The following is a 19,696-nucleotide window of genomic DNA, read 5'->3' as shown; positions in this document are numbered from 1 at the left end:
AAATCCTCTTCACCGTCTCTTCTAATATAAGCACATTTTAAATTTGGCTCTTGGAAAAAAATAACATGTGCTGTGATTGGTTTCTATGGGCAACTAAGCTAGCTTTACTTTTATTTTCAGTCACTGTCCATTTACCACTGATGTTACTTTAACTACTGGCCTTTACTTTTTTACCAGCCTTTTTGAACCACCATGTATTTTGTGATGCAACAAAGGACAAGAATCTTATATACTGATCACAGAAGCATATGGAAAGCGACATATTTAATGTAGACTGTTTTCTGTGTAATTCATGTAAAAATATTATAATTATATTCATCACTAATGTAATTCAAAATCACAGAGTTAGTAAGACTATTATCATTCCCAAGCATTGCTGCTACAACATATACATCATTTTAATAAATGTATCTTTCTTGTTTAATCTGAGTTAACATAATATGCAAATTGTCGAGATAGCAATAAATCTTGGAAGGATATTTATCTTTCAAAATTTTATCCCGTCCCAAAAGTTTTCATGCCAAATAGACTAAATTCAATATAGATGTCCCAACATTTTTACTAACTGGGTTGATGATGTTTAGTGCTCCATCTGTCCTCTATATTTACCATAGTCCTTCACATTTTTAGGCCTTCTAGATTATCTGCAGGGATTTTGATCTTCAACTTGATCTTTGGTTTGGAGGCACTTTTTAAAAATATATGATCAGAAAAAGGCAAGCCTCTGTTGTAAGGCCCCTTAAAGAGAACTTGTGAGAACAATTTTACTCATGACTCTAGTGATATAGCTGTATAGATCCTAAAACAAAGACAAAAAATGAGATTTATTTTGTAGTATTTCAATTTGCTATGGATTAGAAAACAAGCTGTGAAGCCACCAGCAAGTTCCATTGGGCCATGTTAATGCACTTCCAATCTAATTTACACATACTTTCAAAGTTTAATTTCTCAGAAATGGCACCTTGGATGACTACAAAACGAGTATCATTGTTGTTCTTGTTCTAGAACCTACAGAGCCATGACATATTTAGCAAAATCATCCACAAAGATTCCCTTTTAAACAGGCAGTTTGGTCTTAATTCTTTTGGTGCCACCACCTATTAAAATTATCCTCCGAGATGTATGGAAGAAATAGGGCTTGTAATTTTGTGATGTCCCTGAGACAATGGTGTGCCTGGTCATTTCTGTTTATTGTTCTTTATTCAAAGATTACAGACATCACACAATAATGGGACATAAGTAGAGATGAGCGGATCATCTGCAGAGGATCGAACTTAAATCGTCTGTAAAGTGTAAGCTCTTAAGGTCCTTTTTCTCTCTCGTCTTTAGGTCCCCTTCACATGTCCATGTTTCCAGTACGTATGGTATCCTTTTTTTTTATGGATACCACACGTGCCCATTATAACCTATGGGGTTGCTCACGTGTCCATGTAAACCACATGGAGACATGTCTATTTTTTTCAGACAGCACTAGTGTTGAGCGAGTATGTTCTGTTCCGAGTATGCTCGGGCCGAGCTCTGAGTATTTACAGCTGCTCGGTGATGTGTTTGAATCGCTCCCGTGTGCATGATTTGCAACTGTTTGACAGCTTTATTACATGTGAGGAATGTGTAAGAAATAGACATTCCTCACATGTAATAAAGCTGTCAAACAGTCGCAAATCATGCACATGGGAGCGATTCAAACATATCACCGAGCAGCTGTAAATACTCGGAGCTCGGCCTGAGCATACTCGGCGAAAGGGTTAATAGAACATACTCACTCAACACTAGACAGCACAAATGACAAGGGCCAATACAAGTCAATGGGTCCGTGAAAAACTCGTACAGCACTCAGTTGGCATCCACGTGTCATCCGTGTGCTGTACGTGTTTAACATCGCAAAATATAGAAGAAGCTTTGTAATTTAATTCTTTCTTTATCCAAACCAGAAAAAAACACTGAAGACGACACCGATGGTAAAAACGGACACACGGATGGCACCAGTACTGGTTAAAAACTGACGTGTGAAGTAGGCCTTAAAGTATAAGCTTTTATGGTCAGTGGGGTTCTCTCTCTCCTCTCCCTCCCATGTATTTTCCGAGCAATATCCATTATTGAGATTCGTTTCAATTTATTCAACGCAAATTAAATATTTGGGGATAATTTTGCTAAATTGTCGAATTTCCAAAGATCCGCTCATATCTAGACGTTTGAATACCATGTTTTTGTGAAAGAAAAATAAACAGGAAAAATTGAGGGCAGGAGGGTATCTATGGCAGAAGAATAAGTATGGTAAGTGTGTTACATTTTGGTTTACTTTTTTTCTTATTAAAATTAACTAGCAAATTGTGGAGAACTTCAAACTTTGCTATTTTTAAAATATTTTTCTTTTCTCAACAATGCTAATAAATGCCTATCTTACAACATGATGGAACAAAAAGAAGTTGTTAGTCCTGGAATATATAATAGGATTTTCCCTAAGGAGCAAATGAAACTTGGTAGCTGGTTGGAATACATTTATAGCAGTCTGTTAACGCATTCCCCTCAAGGTGTTGTCTAGCTCTAGTAACTGACGAAGAAATCCACGATTAGGGATGATTCCTCTTCGCTCTTTCACTGTGTTAATAGCTTCAACCAAAGTCATGTGATGGTAAATCATGAGATATGCAAGCACCAGCGTGGCCGATCTGCTCACCCCCACAGCACAATGAACCAAAATTTTGCCTAGCAAAGAAAGAAAAATATAATTTTTTTAGCAAACAATTATAATAGTGTGAATTATATCCCACACTGAAATGTGAAAAAATGCTATTAATCTGCAGAGATGGGGCTAATCTGCAGGTTCTCACTATATATATATATATATATATATATATATATATATATATTTATATATATCATTGCTTTGCTAGGTATTATATTATACGTTATTGACTCCAATACCTCCATATGGGTATTGACCTAGGCAGATATATCCTTCCCCATTGACTCAAGGCGTCTATGTGATAACTCTTGCTCTGCTCCGGATGGTGATCAGGACCTCTAACAACCCCATTTAGACCTCTGAGTGGCTGTACATTCCCCCGCAGCTATGTGCTCTCTAAGGTCTCGGCGCCATGGTTGCCGAGGTAACATGCCCTCTCCGGCAGCCCGTCTGACTCCTCCTCCCTCCGTGATGCAATTCCGGTCTTACGGATATGGCTCACATGGGGTGGCGGGTCGGCGGGGGGCTTAGACGCCGCACTCTGGCGTGCTCTGGCACGGAGGCTTCAATGGAGCTCTGACACCTTGCTGTTATAAATATATAGAGAATATATATAAAAAATATATATTTTTCTCCTCAGCTGTATACTTACATGGCTTCAATGATTAGGTCGTTTCTGACAACCAATCTGGTTGTCTTATACAGATACTATAATTATGCACATGTGATGTCCTACGGGATTGGCTGTTTGACCATTTAAATATTGTGCACTGCTTTGCTTGGCGCACCCTTTCTGATGAAGCATTCTGCGAAACGTGTGTTAACCGGTTCTCGACCACCCACTGTAGATAAACGTCGGCGGCACAGTGCAGCCCTGACATTTATCAACGGTTGGCGGTTTCGCAGTGCTCAGGACCCCCAGGGTCCTGCAAGCGCTGCGATTCCGGTGCAGAGCGATAGCTGACAGGTGACATCATAGGAACCTGATTGGATCAGATCCCCATGATATTAACTCGTTCCTATCTTCTAGATGCTGCGATCAATAGCGATCGCGGCATCTAGTAGATAGTGACAGCTGGTTTTGTTCTGATCAGGACCCCCACCTTTATAACGCGGGGATCCCAATGCAGAACACTGGCTGTGACCCCTGATTGGTTCAGGACCTGATGACATCAGCGTTACGCCAGCCAATGAGAGCGATCACTGGGAATTTTGTTGTACCAACAAACTTTCCCGGGTGATCTGCCTCATAAAAACGCTGTTTCTCCTCTGATCTCCTGTCAGTGAGAAATCAGAAGAGAAACAGTGTGACAAGCGCTGCTGACAAAAGCTGTGTCAGTCAGCAATTTCCTCTAAAGTAAAACAAACAGAAAAAGAAAGTTAGGGTTAAAGCCCCGTCACACTTAGCGACGCTACAGCGATCCCGACAACGATATGACCTGTCAGGGAGCGTTGCTTCGTCGTTATGTGGTTGCTGGTGAGATGTCAAACAGTCAGATCTTCCCAACGACGCAGCAACGATGCGGCGACCCGTAACGATCTGTATAACGATGCACGCCTATGTGTTTCTGTGTCTGAGTCGTCAACAAGGTCATTGGTAAGGTGTCAAACACACCGATGCATGCTACCCAGAGGGACCTCAACGATCAAAGAAATGTCTAGACCATTCCGACACGACCAGAGATCTCACAGCAGGGGCCTGGTTGCTGCTAAGTGTCAAACGTAGCGAGATCGCTACTGAGGTCGCTGTTGAGTCACAAAACTTGTGACTCAGCAGCGATCTCGCTAGCGATCTCACTTAGTGTGACGGGGCCTTTAGGCTGAAGTTAGGGTTAGACCTTGCAGATCAGGTTCTACAGCCATACCAGGTATCAAGAAAATCATATACCTGGTATAAAAAGTTAGTCATTTTTTTGATTCCAGTGGACACATACAATTCTTTTGTGTTATACAAAAAACAGGAAATTCAGATACTTTCCTTGATTATCAGGAAAAGGTTATTGAAAATCTTGTTTTTGATGTTAGCCTCGCTCATCTATTAGAATCTCAAGATGTGAAAATACTCACTGAGCGACATTTTATTGTACTCATTCCAGCAACAGAAACAAGAAAGAACCCCAGAGAAGATGCTGTGTATGTTCCAAGAGACGAATGAGGCATGATACCCGCTATTATTGCCCACAATGCCCATCATTACCAGCCTTATGCCTCACTGACTGCTTTAAATTATTCCACACAGAACCACGTTTTTAAACTGTAAAAATGTATCCCATTTTGTCACTCAAGCCTTTGGTTTATTTAGTGAATGCTACATTAGAGTAGAGATCACTTAACAATTTCCAGGGGTGGGAGGGGGGATAGTTCTCCAGAATCTAAACCTTCCACTCTGTGCTAGTTTTTGAAAATCATCCATGGAGTTAAAATGGTCACTAAACCCATAGATAAATTCCCAGAGGGGTGTCATTTCCAAAATGGGGTCACTTCAGGAGGCATTCTGTTGTGGCAATTAGTGGCTCTGAAAAGTGTCAGAACAACAGAATTCCCCTTATATACCTATTTTCCCATGTAAAATCTGAGGTTAAAATAACATTTGTGGTACAAAAGTGGTAATTATTTTTTCTTCACCACCCAATGGTATCAATTTCTATGGAACAGCTGTGGTGTCAGTATTCTCACTGCACCACTAGATGAATTCATTCAGAGGAGTAGGTTGTAAAATGCGGTCACTTTTGGGGGGTTCTGCTGTTCTGGCACCTCAGGGGCTCTGACAATGTGACATTTCACCCACAAACCATTCCAGCAAAATCTGCTCTCCAATATGGGCTCTTTCCCTTCTAAGCTTTGCATTGTGGCTAAAATGCATTTTCCGACCACATATGGAATATCAGCGTACTCAAGAGAAATTGCACAATTGACTGTGATGTCCATTTTCTCCTTTTACTCTTGTGAAAATGAGAAATTTGAGGCTAAACCAACTTTTTCATGAAAAAAGTGTAACACTTCATTCTCACGTCCCAATATTTTAAAATTCTGTGAGGCACCTGTGGTATCAAGATGGTCATCACCACAGCATATGGATTCCTCAAGGGGTGTAGTTTCCAAAATGGGGTCACTTGTGGTAGGTTTCTACTGTTTAGGCACATCAGGGGCTCTCCAAACGCGACATGGCGTCCGCTATAGATTCCAGCCAATTTTGCATTCCAAAAGTCAAATGGCACTCCTCTTCCAAGCCCTGCTGTGCTCCCAGACAGTAGTTTTCCACCACATATGGGTTTTGGCGTACTCAGGAGAAATTGCACAACAAATTTTGCTGTCCATTTTTTCTTGTTACCCTTGTGAAAATAAAAAAATTGGGGCTAAAATAGCAGTTTTGTGGCAAAATGTGTTTTTTATTATTCACATCTCAACATTATAAAATTCAGTGAAAGTGATAAGCCTGCATTCACTCTGTGTGACTGCAGACTTATGATTACCCCCAGCGTACGCACTGTGCGCTGCGGGGATTCACCGGTATTAGACCTGGTAACGGAGGGTATGTTCAAGTATGAGTTATACATACCCCCGGCCAGTGGGCATGGCCTCGCTATCCATACACTTGCATTGTGCGAGGCTGCACCTTCTAGTCGAACACGCCCACTGGCCACCCACATCACTAGACGGGGCGTGTTCTTGCTCCATACAAGTGAATGGAGAGATGTGGCGCTGAATGGCCGGGGGTATGTCTAACATATACATAGTCACTGGTCCTGGTGTAACAGGCTAGATTAACCCCCCGCCCAGAATATACCTGGGGTTAAAGTGGCCTAGGCCAGATCATACCCCGGGGTATAAATTGGCCTAGGCCAGATTATACCCCTCCAGGTCAGAATATACCCCAGCTGCTGTAGATCAGATTTTTCAGGCTTTTGAGAACCATTGAGTGATATACTCAATAACGGGGCCCCAGGCAGCGCATGGGGCCCCAGACAGCGCGCAAGGGGGGAAGAGACAGCACGCAAGGGAGAAGAGAGACAGTGCGCAAGGGGGAAAAGAGACAGCGCGCAAGGAGGAAAAGAGACCCCCTGTGTGCTGTCTGGGGCCCCTGTGCGCTGTTTGGGAACCCCTGTGCGATGTCTGTGGCCCCATTCTTGAGTATATCACTCAATCCTGTGCGATGTCTGGGGCCCCTGTGCGATGTGTGATGTCTGGGGCCCCTGTGTGATGTCTGGGGCCCTTGTGCGATGTCTGGGGCCCCATTCTTAAGTATATTAATGATTAAAGCATATTAAAGATCAGATTTTTCACGTTTATGAGCACCATTGAGTGATATACTCAAGAATTACATAATTTTTCAACATTTTATTGTTTAAAACTCTAAACACACTGACTTTTGTTACTTCAACCAGAAAACAATTTTTCAACATTTTATTGTTTCGTTTCAATCTCTAAACACACAGACTTTTTTTTACTTCAACCAGAAAACCTTGACAGTTCATAAAAAACTTGACTGTTCAGGATATAATAAAAGTCATAACATTCTGAAACTTCAACTTATAAATGTACCTTTACATGGGGCGACTATTGGTTCCAGAGAGGCTTTCGGCCGATTATCGTACACATGGCTGGTGACAGGACACTACAATATAAACGTTCAAAGGTAAACACTGATAACAACATTAAAATGATTAGTAAACACTGATAACAACATGATGATCATGCTTGTTTTCAAGATAAAGTGCATGTTCTGTTGTTGACTGCAGATTGAAGCTTGCGGGATAGGTCAACCAATCCATGGTGTCACTGACTTTTATGTGGATGACGATGTCACAACTCAACAGATTTGCTGTGGCCATGATTTCTGCATCAGTTGCCCAGACTCCATCACGAGAGATGCCAGAGGTGTTGACATATTCATTCAGATCTTGATTAAAGTAGCCCTGTAGATTTTTGGACAAGTCAGTTTTCATGTGGTGGATGACTTTAGCTCTGAGAAGAGAGTAGTTGTCCTCTGTTCCTGTCAGGATATACCTGATGGCCCAAAAGTAGCAGTTCCCATCACCTTTGGTTTTATATGTATGCCGTGGTTGTCCAAGATCTCTTGTGCATCCAAAGTACACAACCCTACTAAACATAAGGTCAAGAGTGGTGGTAAGATACTTCCTTCCTGAACTTGGTATTGGGTTGAAAGTCTTGCTTTGCTTGTGTTTCTGTGTGGCAGAGTCACTGGGACAGTCATCAGGGGACTGGGGTGGTAGAGAAGTCTCTTCATCCTGGCAAATCTTAAGGTTGCTGGCATGGTAGGTGTTGCTTAGTATCTTGCCAGTCTTATTGTTCTTAAGTTTTACTCGTCCCTTGGTTAAGGATTCCACAACTAAGTAGGGCCCAACACAGCGTGGTTCCATCTTTGAACCCATGCGATGAAAACGACATTGATTCTTGATATAAACAATGGTGCCAGCAGTGATTTCTTTGTTGCTGTTGTGTCGGCGATCAAAGGCACACTTTTGGTGTTCCTGAGCAGAATAGATGTTGGTACTCACATTTGAGTGGATCCTGTTATGAATGGTTGTGAGTGTATTTAGCACATCAGGGTTGGCATCATCTGAAAGAGACATGACATCCATAGTGTCATTTGCTGATGGATTGAGGTCAATAGGAAGCTTAGCCTTTCGTCCATACATGACCTCAAATGGAGTGCACTTGGTTGAGGCATGCACAGATGTGTGATAGGCAAACAAAACACCAGGGATGAACTTGTCCCAGTTGGTTCCTTGGTCATTGACAAGCTTGCTAAGAGATTCTTTCAGTGTTCGATTGTCACGTTCCCGCTGGCCATTTGTTTGTGGGTGGTAGGCAGATGAAATGCGGTGATCTGTTTGAAAATGATCCATAAGGTTGTTGATGATCGAGTTCACAAACTCTCTTCCCTGGTCGCTAATCAAAGTGTCCATACAGCCTAAACGGCAAATAATGGTATACAAAATTTTGCTACTGACATGGCACTCTTGTCTGGAAACGCTGTTGCTTCAGTCCACTTTGAGAAATGATCAGTGACAGCAACTATATATTTGTTGCCGTTTGATGTTTCCTGAAGAGGATCGATCATATCAGTCCCAACTAAGCTCCATACTTTTCCAGGCACTGGTATACTGTTGAGTGGTGGAGCTTCTTTGCTGATTTTGGGACTTGTGACAAAACATTTTTGACAGGCTTTGACATGTTGGTGAACATCGTTCTTCATTACCTTCCAGTAATAACGGTTAGAAATTTTGGCAAATGTTTTATCTCTGCCAAAATGGCCACCAGAAGTTGGATTGTCGTGACAGGCCTTCAGGATATTTGGAAGTCGGCTTTTAATGAGAACCTCCTTTTTTCCATAGTAAATAATCCCTTTCTCTGCTCGATATGGCTTAGACGTTTGTCTAAACTGGGACTTGGCATTTGAACGTTTCTCTTGAGGTAGATCGTAGATCCACTGGGGTTACTTTTGTTCTGTTGCAGTGTAGAATCTCAGAAGCTGATCATACAATTGGTCTTCCATTGTTGTCAAAATTAGAAAACTTATTTTTTTGTTGGAGGTGTTCCAAGTTCACTTTATATACCTTATCAGGATAGAATAGGAACTCACACTGGAGAACTTAAAGTGCATATCATAGTAGAGAGCAGGGAGAACCATACATAACAAGTTACAACACATAACATTAACTATGCACTGATGGAACTGCACCATTTACTGTCAGTTCAATGTAATGCCTCCAACACATGCTGTAAGTCTAGTCCACCCGATCCCATGCACTAGATTTGCTGCTGATTTTCCACAGGGAAAAAATCAGCAGCCAATCTGCATCAAAATCCGCATCCCAATGATGTGGATTTTTTGTGCAGAATCACAGCAGATTTTTCCGTGTCACGTGGAAGAGGGAAATCTGCTGCAGACCGCATCAAAATCTGACAAAAGCCGCATGAAATGGTATATGGTTTGTGTATGTGCATCTATATATACTGTAGCACTACAGCAGCAAAAACACACTAATATTCTTCCCTAGAGGAGTATAGACCATGGGTATATTATAGCCTAGGCCAAACTATACCCCGGGGTATAAATTTGCTAGGCCAGATTATACTCCTCCAGGCCAGAATATACCCCTGCTGTTATAGATCAGATTTTTCACGTGTATGAGAACCATTGAGTGATATACTCAAGAACGGGGCCCCAGACGTTGCACAGGGGCCCCAGACATCGCACAGGATTGAGTGATATACTCAAGAACAGGGCCGCAGACATCGCACAGGGGGTCCCACACAGCGCACAGGGGGGCAGAGAAAGCTCACAGGGGCCCTGCGCGCTCTCTCTTCCCTCCCTTGCGCTCTGTCTCTTCCCCCCTGTGCGCTGTCTGGGGCCCCTGTGTGCTGCCTGGGGCCCCTGTGCACTGACTGGGACCCCGTTATTAAGTATATCACTCAATGGTTCTCAAAAGCATAAAAAATCTGATCTACAGCAGCTGGGGTATATTCTGACCTGGAGGGGTATAATCTGGCCTAGGCCAATTTAAACCCCGGGGTATAGTTTGGCCTAGGCCAGAATATACCCGGGTATAATCTGGCCTAGTCCACTTTAACCCCGGGTATATTCTGGGCGGAGGCGTTAATTATGGCCTATTACACCTGGTCTCATACTGGCGAATCCCTGCTGTGCACACTGCAGTGCCTGCGCTGGGGGGATTCATAAGTCTGCAGTCACACAGAGTGACTGCAGACTTATCATTTTTGACCGGACAACCCCTTTAAGGTGCTCACCACACATTTAGATAAATTCCTTGAGGGGTTGAGTTTTTAAAATGGGGTCACTCGTTGTGGATTTCCACTGTTAAAGCACCTCAGGGGCTCTCCAAATGCAACATGGCGTCTGCTATCGATTCCAGCCAATTTTGCCACCCTGCCATGTGCCCAAACAGTGGTTTTCCCCCACATATGGGGTATTGGCATACTCAGAAGAAATTGCACAACAAATTTTGGAGTCCATTTTTTCTTGCTACCCTTGTGAAAATGAAAAATTTGTGGCTAAAGTAAAATTTTTGTGAAAAAAAGTTATATGTTTATTATTTCCTTCCACATTCCATTAATTCTTATGAAGCACCTGAAGGGTTAATAAACTTCTTAAATGTGGTTTTAAGCACTTTGAGGGGTGCAGTTTTTAGAGTGGTGTCAATTTTGGGTGTTTTCTGTCACATAGGCTGCTCAAAGTCCCTGCAAATGTGATTTGGTCCCTAAAAAATGGTTTTGTAAATTTTGTTGGACAATTGAGAAATCGCTGGTCAACTTTTAACCCTTCTAACTTCCTAACAAAAAAAAATTATGTTTCAAAAATTGTGCTGATGTAAAGTAGACATGTGGGAAATGTTATTTATTAACTATTTTGTGTGACATAAGTCTGATTTACGGGCATAAAAATTAAAAGATTGAAAATTTCAAAATGTTTCGCCAAATTTCCGATATTTTCAGAAATAAACACAAGTTATATCGAACAAATTTTACCACAATCATGAAGTACAAGATATCAAGAAAAAACATTCTCAGAATCAGGTGGATCCGTTGAAGTGTTCCAGAGTAATTACCAAATAAATTGACAGTGGTCAGAATTGAAAAATTGGCCTGGTCACGAAGGTGAAAACAGGCTCTGGTGTGAAAGAGTTAAAGGGCTTAGAGGTGGTAAATAGGTAAATGTCTTTCTTTGTCCTCTGAAATGTGTATTTTTGGCTGAATTCTTTTCTTATGATCTGATGCTCATGCCCTCCTCCATTGATATTACTTATGAATTTGCACTTTATATTGGTACTCTACAGGCTTGTTTGAAGCGCTGAAGCATTTGATCACTTAAATTGCCTTATATTTTTGTACTCCTCTTAGTGGCTTTTTTTGACCTCACGGAATAGGATTCTATTACTAGCACATGCACCTGCAGGGTTATATGAACTGTCATACTTACCTGAATAAGTCAGTAATTATATTTTGCCACTAGATGGAGACCTAACACCCATTTCTATGTGACGTGTAGAAAATGTGATGTATTTTCTCCACATTGTCATTAGTAAGAAAAAAGTGACGTTTATAAGAACTTTTGGACTGACATAATATCTATATGCATATTTACCTGTGTTACTGCCGTACAACCCTTTTTAATTGTTTCCAATTTTTTGTGTGTGTTGATCGGTATTTTCAATAAAGATATAACTTATTAACTAAAGGGAGTGCATCTATCGGTTTTTCTGGTTAAATACTCCCTTATATTTAGGACCTTTTTTAGGGCATCTAATCTGCAGGTTAATAGTGTTCTGAAACTGCCACTGAAAGCCCAGCTAATGGGAAGAAATTAACTGTATTCCTCTCGACAGCCTTGGGCTTTTTGTCATAGAAGCGAGGTCAGCGCGTCTTCTGTCATCGCTCAGCACATAGTGAGCAGCAGCTGTAACCAGGTCCCAGCACTGACTGACAGCCGTCTCTGCACTGATGCTCTGCTGTGCTGGCTGTCAGTCGGTGCTGGTTTTAGCCGATGCTCACTATGTACTGAGCTGTGATTGAAGCCGCGCCTCTATGACTGAAAGCCCAAGCCTGCCGGGAGAAATAAAGTTAATCTCCTCCTCTTTCAGTGCAGGTTTTGGCAGCTTCAGAATGCTATTAATCTACAGATTAACCCCATATCTGCAGGTTAATAGCATTTTTTCACATGGAAGGTTCCCTTTAAATAGAAGTTACAATACATTTTCCCATAGGAGTACACAGACATTGGAAGTTGACTTGTGTTATCTTTCAGTCTCTTTACTAGGTAGACTACTGATTGGCTTCTTCTCAAACACTTACAGGATAGTGTAATTCACTGCTCTACTTAATTACAGCCGTACAGTATGTGATCGTAGTACAGCATGTTCAAGTCCCCTTAGGAGATTAATAAGTATGGTAAAAAAATATTTTTCAAAGTGTTAAAAAAAAGAAAAAAAAGTATCCCTGCAATCTCAGTTTTCCCAATAAAAAAAATTGCAAAATCTGCAGAAAAATAAACGTACCTTAAAAAAGTCACGTTTGGTATTACCACGTATGTAATGACTGCAATGTGAACTCCACAAAAAAAGAAAATTAGAAAATACATTGCCAGAAAAGCTGATTTGTTCATCCCGCCTCACAAAAAATGAAATAAAAAGTGATCAAAAAGTTTTATGTATCCAAAAATGATACATGATAAGCAGAAGTGTCCATAACAACTATGCCACCCCTTATCTGCTGGTGATATTATGGTTTTCCTGTAATTGGATAATGGCCATTCTCTCTTTTACAGTTTGTTTTAAATTAGATTGAATGAGTCTTGATTTCTTTTAACTTACGTATCTTTCCAAGAACCATATTTCCCAACGTTTTAAATGCCATACAATACTCTTTAATGGGATTGAATTTAGACTTTTGGGTTAAGTGGTGTGAACATATTCAGGATTATTTTTATTTTTAGTGAAAGTCCCATCTTTCCTGGTGATGGTCCCAATAAGATTTCCGTCTCCTTAGTGGGTTGTCATTATTATTATTATTAGGTCAACAAAAAAAATATTTTTTTTCTGGTGCCAAAGATATTTTAATGAATTTGGGGTATTTTTGGGGTGCTGATTCTGAATATGCAATCAGTTTTGCCAGATTGGCTCTAGTTTTTGAGATTTTTGGTATCTTATTTATAGCACGTGTTGGTAAATGCGACGCGTCATCTCATTAATTTCTTTAGATTAGTACTTGAACTGAGCAGTTCTCAATATAGTTTTGTGTTAATTAGTGTTCTAGAAGTTTGTTCATAGCTTGATTTTTATATTAACTTTATGTTGTTGTCTGTTTTCCAGTGAAAAGCATGAACTCATCAAGAAGAAGTTGCCTTAACGATCCAGACTCATTCTGTTACATTTGTGGTGAATATACACTGCCAAAACATAGAAGAAACATAACAGACTTCGTAAAAAAAGTGTATTTGGCCTATTTTGGGGTTATGCTTGGGGACCAAGACAAGTTTTGGGCACCACACATAGTGTGCAAAGCATGTATCGAATTATTACGAAAATGGAGCAAAGGACAAAGAAAAAGCTTCAAATTTAGTGTTCCAATGGTGTGGAGAGAGCAAAAAAATCATCATGATGACTGTTATTTCTGTGCAGTGCAAGTGCAAGGATTCAATAAGCATAAGAAACGAAAATGGGAGTATCCTAACATGGAATCTGCAAGAAGGCCTGTCCCTCATTGTGAAGATGTGCCTGTACCTGTGTTTACCATGTTACCTGACCTTCCCCCACCTGATGATGATGAAATGCAGGGTATGGAGCTAAGCATTAGTTCTGGAAGTGAACCAGAATATGAAGGAAGTTTCAGAACACCTACGCAATTTACCCAAGGAGAGCTCAACGATCTAATAAGAGACCTCAACCTCTCAAAAAGTGCATCCGAACTTTTAGCTTCCAGGCTAAGTGAGAAAAATTGTCTGACGCCTGGAACTAAAATTACATCTTACAGGACCAGAGAAGAAGCACTTCTTCAATTTTTCTGTGAAGATGACCTACTTGTATATTGTAAGGATATTCCTGGCCTGATGCTGCAAATGGGTTTACAAGTATATCGTCCTGAAGACTGGAGGCTTTTCATAGATAGTTCTAAAAGGAGTTTGAAATGTGTTTTGTTGAACAATGGCAATCAGTGTGCATCTCTTCCAGTAGCTCACTCAACTAAACTTGTAGAACAATACAAAAATGTCAAAATGGTCTTGGAGAAACTGTGCTACCATGAACATTCGTGGCTGATATGTGTTGATTGAAAAATGGTCAACTTTTTACTTGGACAGCAAAGTGGATACACAAAGTATCCTTGCTTCATCTGCATGTGGGATAGTAGAGCAAAACATCAGCACTGGGAGAAAGTGGATTGGCCTCCAAGGGACACTGTAATGCACACGCCCGGGCTGAGCGGCGTGTGCGTGTGATTCCACTGGACCGTGCCGGAGAGTGAATGCCTGGAGGGGCGTAACTAGGTATTCACCCGATCCGACCAGGGTCGCAAGACGGCATACGACGCCAGTGCACCAAGGAGGAACCGAGCAGAGGGACCAGGTGCTACTCCAGGACAGACCCCGGACACGGCTATTGACCCACACAGGGGAATACAGGAACAGACTGGTTAGGCTGGCACACAGACTGGTGGGAATAGGCAGGCACGACTGGTATGCAGGCAGGTGGGCATGCAGGCAGGGGGGTACAGGCAAGCACGGCTAGAGTGCAGACAGGAAGGCACTAGCAGGTAGGAACACAGGCGGGATAGGACCCAGTACACACTGGGACTCAGGAACAGAACCACAGATGTGGCGGACAAACACAGCAGAGTGAGGCCGCCCAGAGAGGTGAGCGAGAGCAGAGCAGGACGAGGCCACCTGGAGGGGTGAGCAAGGGCAGAGCAGGACGAGACCGCCTGGAGCGGTGAGCAAGAGCAGAGCAGGACGAGACCGCCTGGAGCGGTGAGCAAGAGCAGAGCAGGACGAGACCGCCTGGAGTGGTGAGCAAGAGCAGAACAGGACGAGACCGCCTGGAGCGGTGAGCAAGAGCAGAGCAGGACGAGACCGCCTGGAGCGGTGAGCAAGAGCAGAGCAGGACGAGACCGCCTGGAGCGGTGAGCAAGAGCAGAGCAGAGCAGGACGAGACCGCCTGGAGCGGTGAGCAAGAGCAGAGCAGGACGAGACCGCCTGGAGCGGTGAGCGAGAGCAGAGCAGGACGAGACCGCCTGGAGCGGTGAGCAAGAGCAGAGCAGGACGAGACCGCCTGGAGCGGTGAGCAAGAGCAGAGCAGGACGAGACCGCCTGGAGCGGTGAGCAAGAGCAGAGCAGGACGAGACCGCCTGGAGCGGTGAGCAATAGCAGAGCAGGACGAGACCGCCTGGAGCGGTGAGCAAGAGCAGAGCAGGACAAGACCGCCTGGAGCGGTGAGCAAGAGCAGAGCAGGACGAGACCGCCTGGAGCGGTGAGCAAGAGCAGAGCAGGACGAGACAGGGCTCTGTTCACACGGAACAGACAGGAAGGGAAAGGCAGAGCCAGATACCCACAGGGTACTTGCAGTGAAGTAGCGAGTGGACCACAAACTCACAAACGGGAGTACAGAGACAACAAGCAGGAGTTAGGTACGAGTTCAGACTCTGCAGAAAAAGGAAAGGAACGGACATAGAGGCAAAACAGGTAAAGGATAGGAGAGAGTTCAGACTGGAACTGAGCGTACGGAAGAGACCGACACAGCAGCGGGATACAGGAGCGGGTCTGGGAATACGGCCCCCAGAGAGGCGGGACGAACAGGCAAGGAGCGTGTTCAGACAGGACAGACAAGATACAGGAGCGGGTCTAGGTAATCGGCCCCTAGAAGGCGGGAGGAACAGGCTAGGAGCGTGTTCAGACAGGACAGACAAGATACAGGAGCGGGTCTAGGTAATCGGCCCCTAGAAGGCGGGAGGAACAGGCTAGGAGCGTGTTCAGACAGGCCTGGAAATACAGCCTCCAGGATAGGCAGACAAGAGAAACACAGAACGGGACCTGGCACCTTCAGAGTGCAAGCACACACTGAATGAAACACAATGCTCAGGCAGGGATTGATTGGAGCAGCTGGGTTATATACCAGGTGACAGACAGCAATAGGCTGAGGACGCACAAGGGGTGTGACCCACAGCAGGTACAAAAAGCAGGAAGTGATCGGGCGCCGCCCTTAAGCAGCAGAAACAGACACAAACAGACAGCATGGAGGGAAGCCAGAGAGACATTCTGGACTGGAGATCAAGTGCGCGCTCTTGCACAGTGGGAGATGGACCACCATGCAAGGGCGCCGCCAGGTATGTTACAGACACCTTGACAGTAGGAGCATCAAACATAGTGAACGAACCTTTGGTGGACAGGGAAAAAATCATTCTACCACCACTTCACATAAAGTTAGGATTAATGAAGCAGTTCGTCAAGGCATTAGACAAAGATGGTAATTGCTTCATGTACATCTGCAGATCTTTCCCTGGTCTTAGTAGCGAAAAACTGAAGGCAGGAATCTTTGATGGTCCTCAAATTCGGAAACTCATTAAAGATTCAAATTTTCCTAAGGAAATGAATGACATGGAAGCTGCTGCATGGTGTAGTTTTGTGTTGGTAGTGAAGAACTTCTTGGGAAATAAAAAGGCAGACAATTATGAAGAACTGGTACAAAACATGCTATTGAGATTTAGAAATCTGGGTGTACACATGAGCATTAAATTGCATTATCTTCACAGTCACTTGGACAGATTTCCAGAAAATCTTGGAGATTTTAGCGAAGAACAAGGGGAGAGATTTCATCAGGATATTATGGTGATGGAGGAAAGGTACCAAGGCAGATGGGACAGACATATGATGGCTGATTACTGCTGGAATCTACAGCGTGACTGCCCGAAAAGCTCACATAGAAGAAAATCATATAAAAAGCGCTTTTCCAGAGATTAAATGTCTCCTATCTTTCATGTCTTGTTCATTTTTGAAGATTACTTTCTAAAACTAGTTAAAATAAACTATAATCAACATTTACTTTGTTTAATTTATAGTATTCATTACAATATCAATAAAGTTAATGCGCGTGTAGCAAATTACGTCATTTTTTTACACATTTTACAGAAAATATCAAGAACTAGAGCCAATCTGGCAAAACTGATGACATATTCAGAATCAGCACCCCAAAGTTACCCTAAATTCGTTGAAATATCTTTGGCACCAAAAATGCTGTTGACCAGTGATCTTGTTTAAAAAATATTTTTGGAGTGCTAATGTGGCGCCCTTGAGGGTTCAGTCGCCACAGGGGTACTGCACCTCAGATAGAGGTGTGGTATCTCCTCTTCCAGGTAACGATGGAGCATCTCTCAGGACCCCACTTCACCACTCAACACTACACCACTCCTGTCCTGTAGTGGGCCTAAATGCACCAGGGTGCTGCCCCGGCCCGGATAGAGGAGATGGGGGGGAACCAAAGATAGGGGGAACCATGTAATGGGTGAGGGTGGAGGACACACTTTTAGGAAACACTTATTGATTCATATTTAATCTACGGCCATCTTGGGTTCAAGGTCTTTGATTGAGGGTCTTCTGTCAGGGTCCAGCAAGAGGCTGTAGCTGACTGAAGGTTCGCGGTCCTCGTACTCTGGCCTTGAGACGAGGAGCGGGTCAGAGTTAATCACTGTCTCTACCCGGTCAAGGTCCTGTCCTAAGAAGGCCTTGGAGGGGAGCAGAGGAGATAGGCTCCACAGGCAAAAGGATCCCAGGGGGATACGGACGGAGCGGAGTCGCCACCTGTATTCTTTACTCTGGACTAGCCAGAGGGATTCCTGCTGCAAGAGGGGTAACCGGCCCCCGACATCTGACTTTGTTACTTCAGTCAGAAAAGCCCGGAGGCTTAGTGGATCCCAGGGGCATACGGACGGAGCGGAGTCGCCACCTGTATCTCTTAAACTGCGTTTACCCAGTGGGACCCGGCCTTGCACCACGTTCGTACCACACACTGTCAGGAGAAGACTTAGTGGGAGAACAACTTACCAAGGAGAGGAACACACACCAGCGGGGTCTCGACAGGTGCTCCTGATCTACCTGGGAAGTGCTGAACCCCTTCCTGGTGGCCGCAGTACGTCGTGTGTAGCAGAGCGAAGCTTTGCGGCTGAAAGTTAATCTAAAGTGAGTAAAGACCCGGATGACTTCACACACCACCTCAGCTTGTTATTTCCTGCGCGGCACTGCACCCACCATTTCTTCTCACACTGTACTGAGGCCTGCTCCGCCTGTGGGGAGCCGTCCCATCTTAGCTGCCCCTAACACCAGCCTCAGTGGACTGTTGCAGCGCTGGTGTCCATTACCAGAAACCACAGGTGGCGTAGTCGAAATACCACTCATCCTTGAAAGCCCATTATTTTTATGTGACAGCCCTGGGCACGGAACGGGTCGAGGCCATGACTGCATCCCCCGCAACCCCTACACTGACCCGGCTCCGAGTAACCCCACCGCTCAGGGAGGGCGAGGTGTCACACTAATTTATTTATGTATTGTTTGAGGTCAATAAATATATCAACGGGGTAGACTAGACAAGAGGATTCTGCATCTCTATAAAATATGTGAGCTCCCTGTGTAGTGGGGTGCACATATGGCATTTTAATCAATTTTTCAGCTGGTGTAATGCCATTAATGATTAATGTCCCCAAAAATAATGCTGTAATTTTTGGGTTATTAACTTTAATTATTTATATCACTTGGTTTCAGTGATCTCATATTGCCACTAGATTTGCGTCTATCAGTATTTTGCTTGGTCATAATAATACAAGATGTAAGAGGTATCGAGCTGCAGTTATGAGCACGACCCATATTACTATGGGTACTAGTATTTCTCACAATCTGAGAAGTCAAGTTTTCTCTCCTCGTCATTAGTTGTAGAATTGCGGTACTCATCTAGGGTCACAAATTGAGGAGGCAAAATAAACAGGCTATGTAAATTAAAATCCTGTGAGTTATTACGGGATATTTTCTCACTTAAATTTACTCTTGTGATCAAATCGGTTTCTCTAATTTTAATATGTTGCTGGATATTGCGAGACGATGTTTCTATTTCCTCAATATTTTTGAAAGGTTTTAATTTTTCATGTAAATCAATAATGTCCTGATCCGTTTTACGTACAAATCTCACTTCTTTTTTGAAAGATAAACCAGACCGCTATTTTTACAAAAGTCAAATGAACATTATGAATTTAAAAAATATATACACGTAAATAATTAATAATTCTGTCTTGAACCATCATCAGCCTCTATTGAAAACCACTGCCATGTGCTAGTTTCCCATTATACCACAAGCATGCAGCAATTCATCTCCATCTCACGAGAACCACAAGTAATTTCTAAAGTCATTTTTTTTTTCTTTTGATATTTTGGTGACAACCAATATGGCTGCCATTATCGTTTCTATAGAATTTGCGATCCAGCATTCCCAGTGG

The 19,696-nt window shown here is 43.1% G+C and overlaps 1 protein-coding gene across 1 annotated transcript in view; it reads right to left on the bottom strand.

Annotated features, from left to right (window-relative positions):
- Window positions 1-1,711: 1,711 nt before the first annotated feature.
- The window catches only part of DUSP26 (dual specificity phosphatase 26), a 70,214-nt gene continuing 52,229 nt past the window's right edge, over window positions 1,712-19,696 (bottom strand). Inside the window, exon 4 of the mRNA XM_073653560.1 lies at window positions 1,712-2,706. Coding sequence (XP_073509661.1) covers window positions 2,513-2,706 — 194 coding nt within the window. The 3' untranslated portion in view covers window positions 1,712-2,512. The remainder of the gene's footprint in view (window positions 2,707-19,696) is intronic.

Source organism: Phyllobates terribilis, unplaced genomic scaffold (assembly GCF_046119375.1).
Source record: "Phyllobates terribilis strain yellow unplaced genomic scaffold, ASM4611937v1 Scaffold_11__3_contigs__length_659146591, whole genome shotgun sequence".
In the NCBI taxonomy this organism is placed as follows: Eukaryota; Metazoa; Chordata; class Amphibia; order Anura; family Dendrobatidae; genus Phyllobates; species Phyllobates terribilis.
Note: the sequence above shows the minus strand (reverse complement) of the source record. Positions and strands in the feature narration are given on the sequence as shown.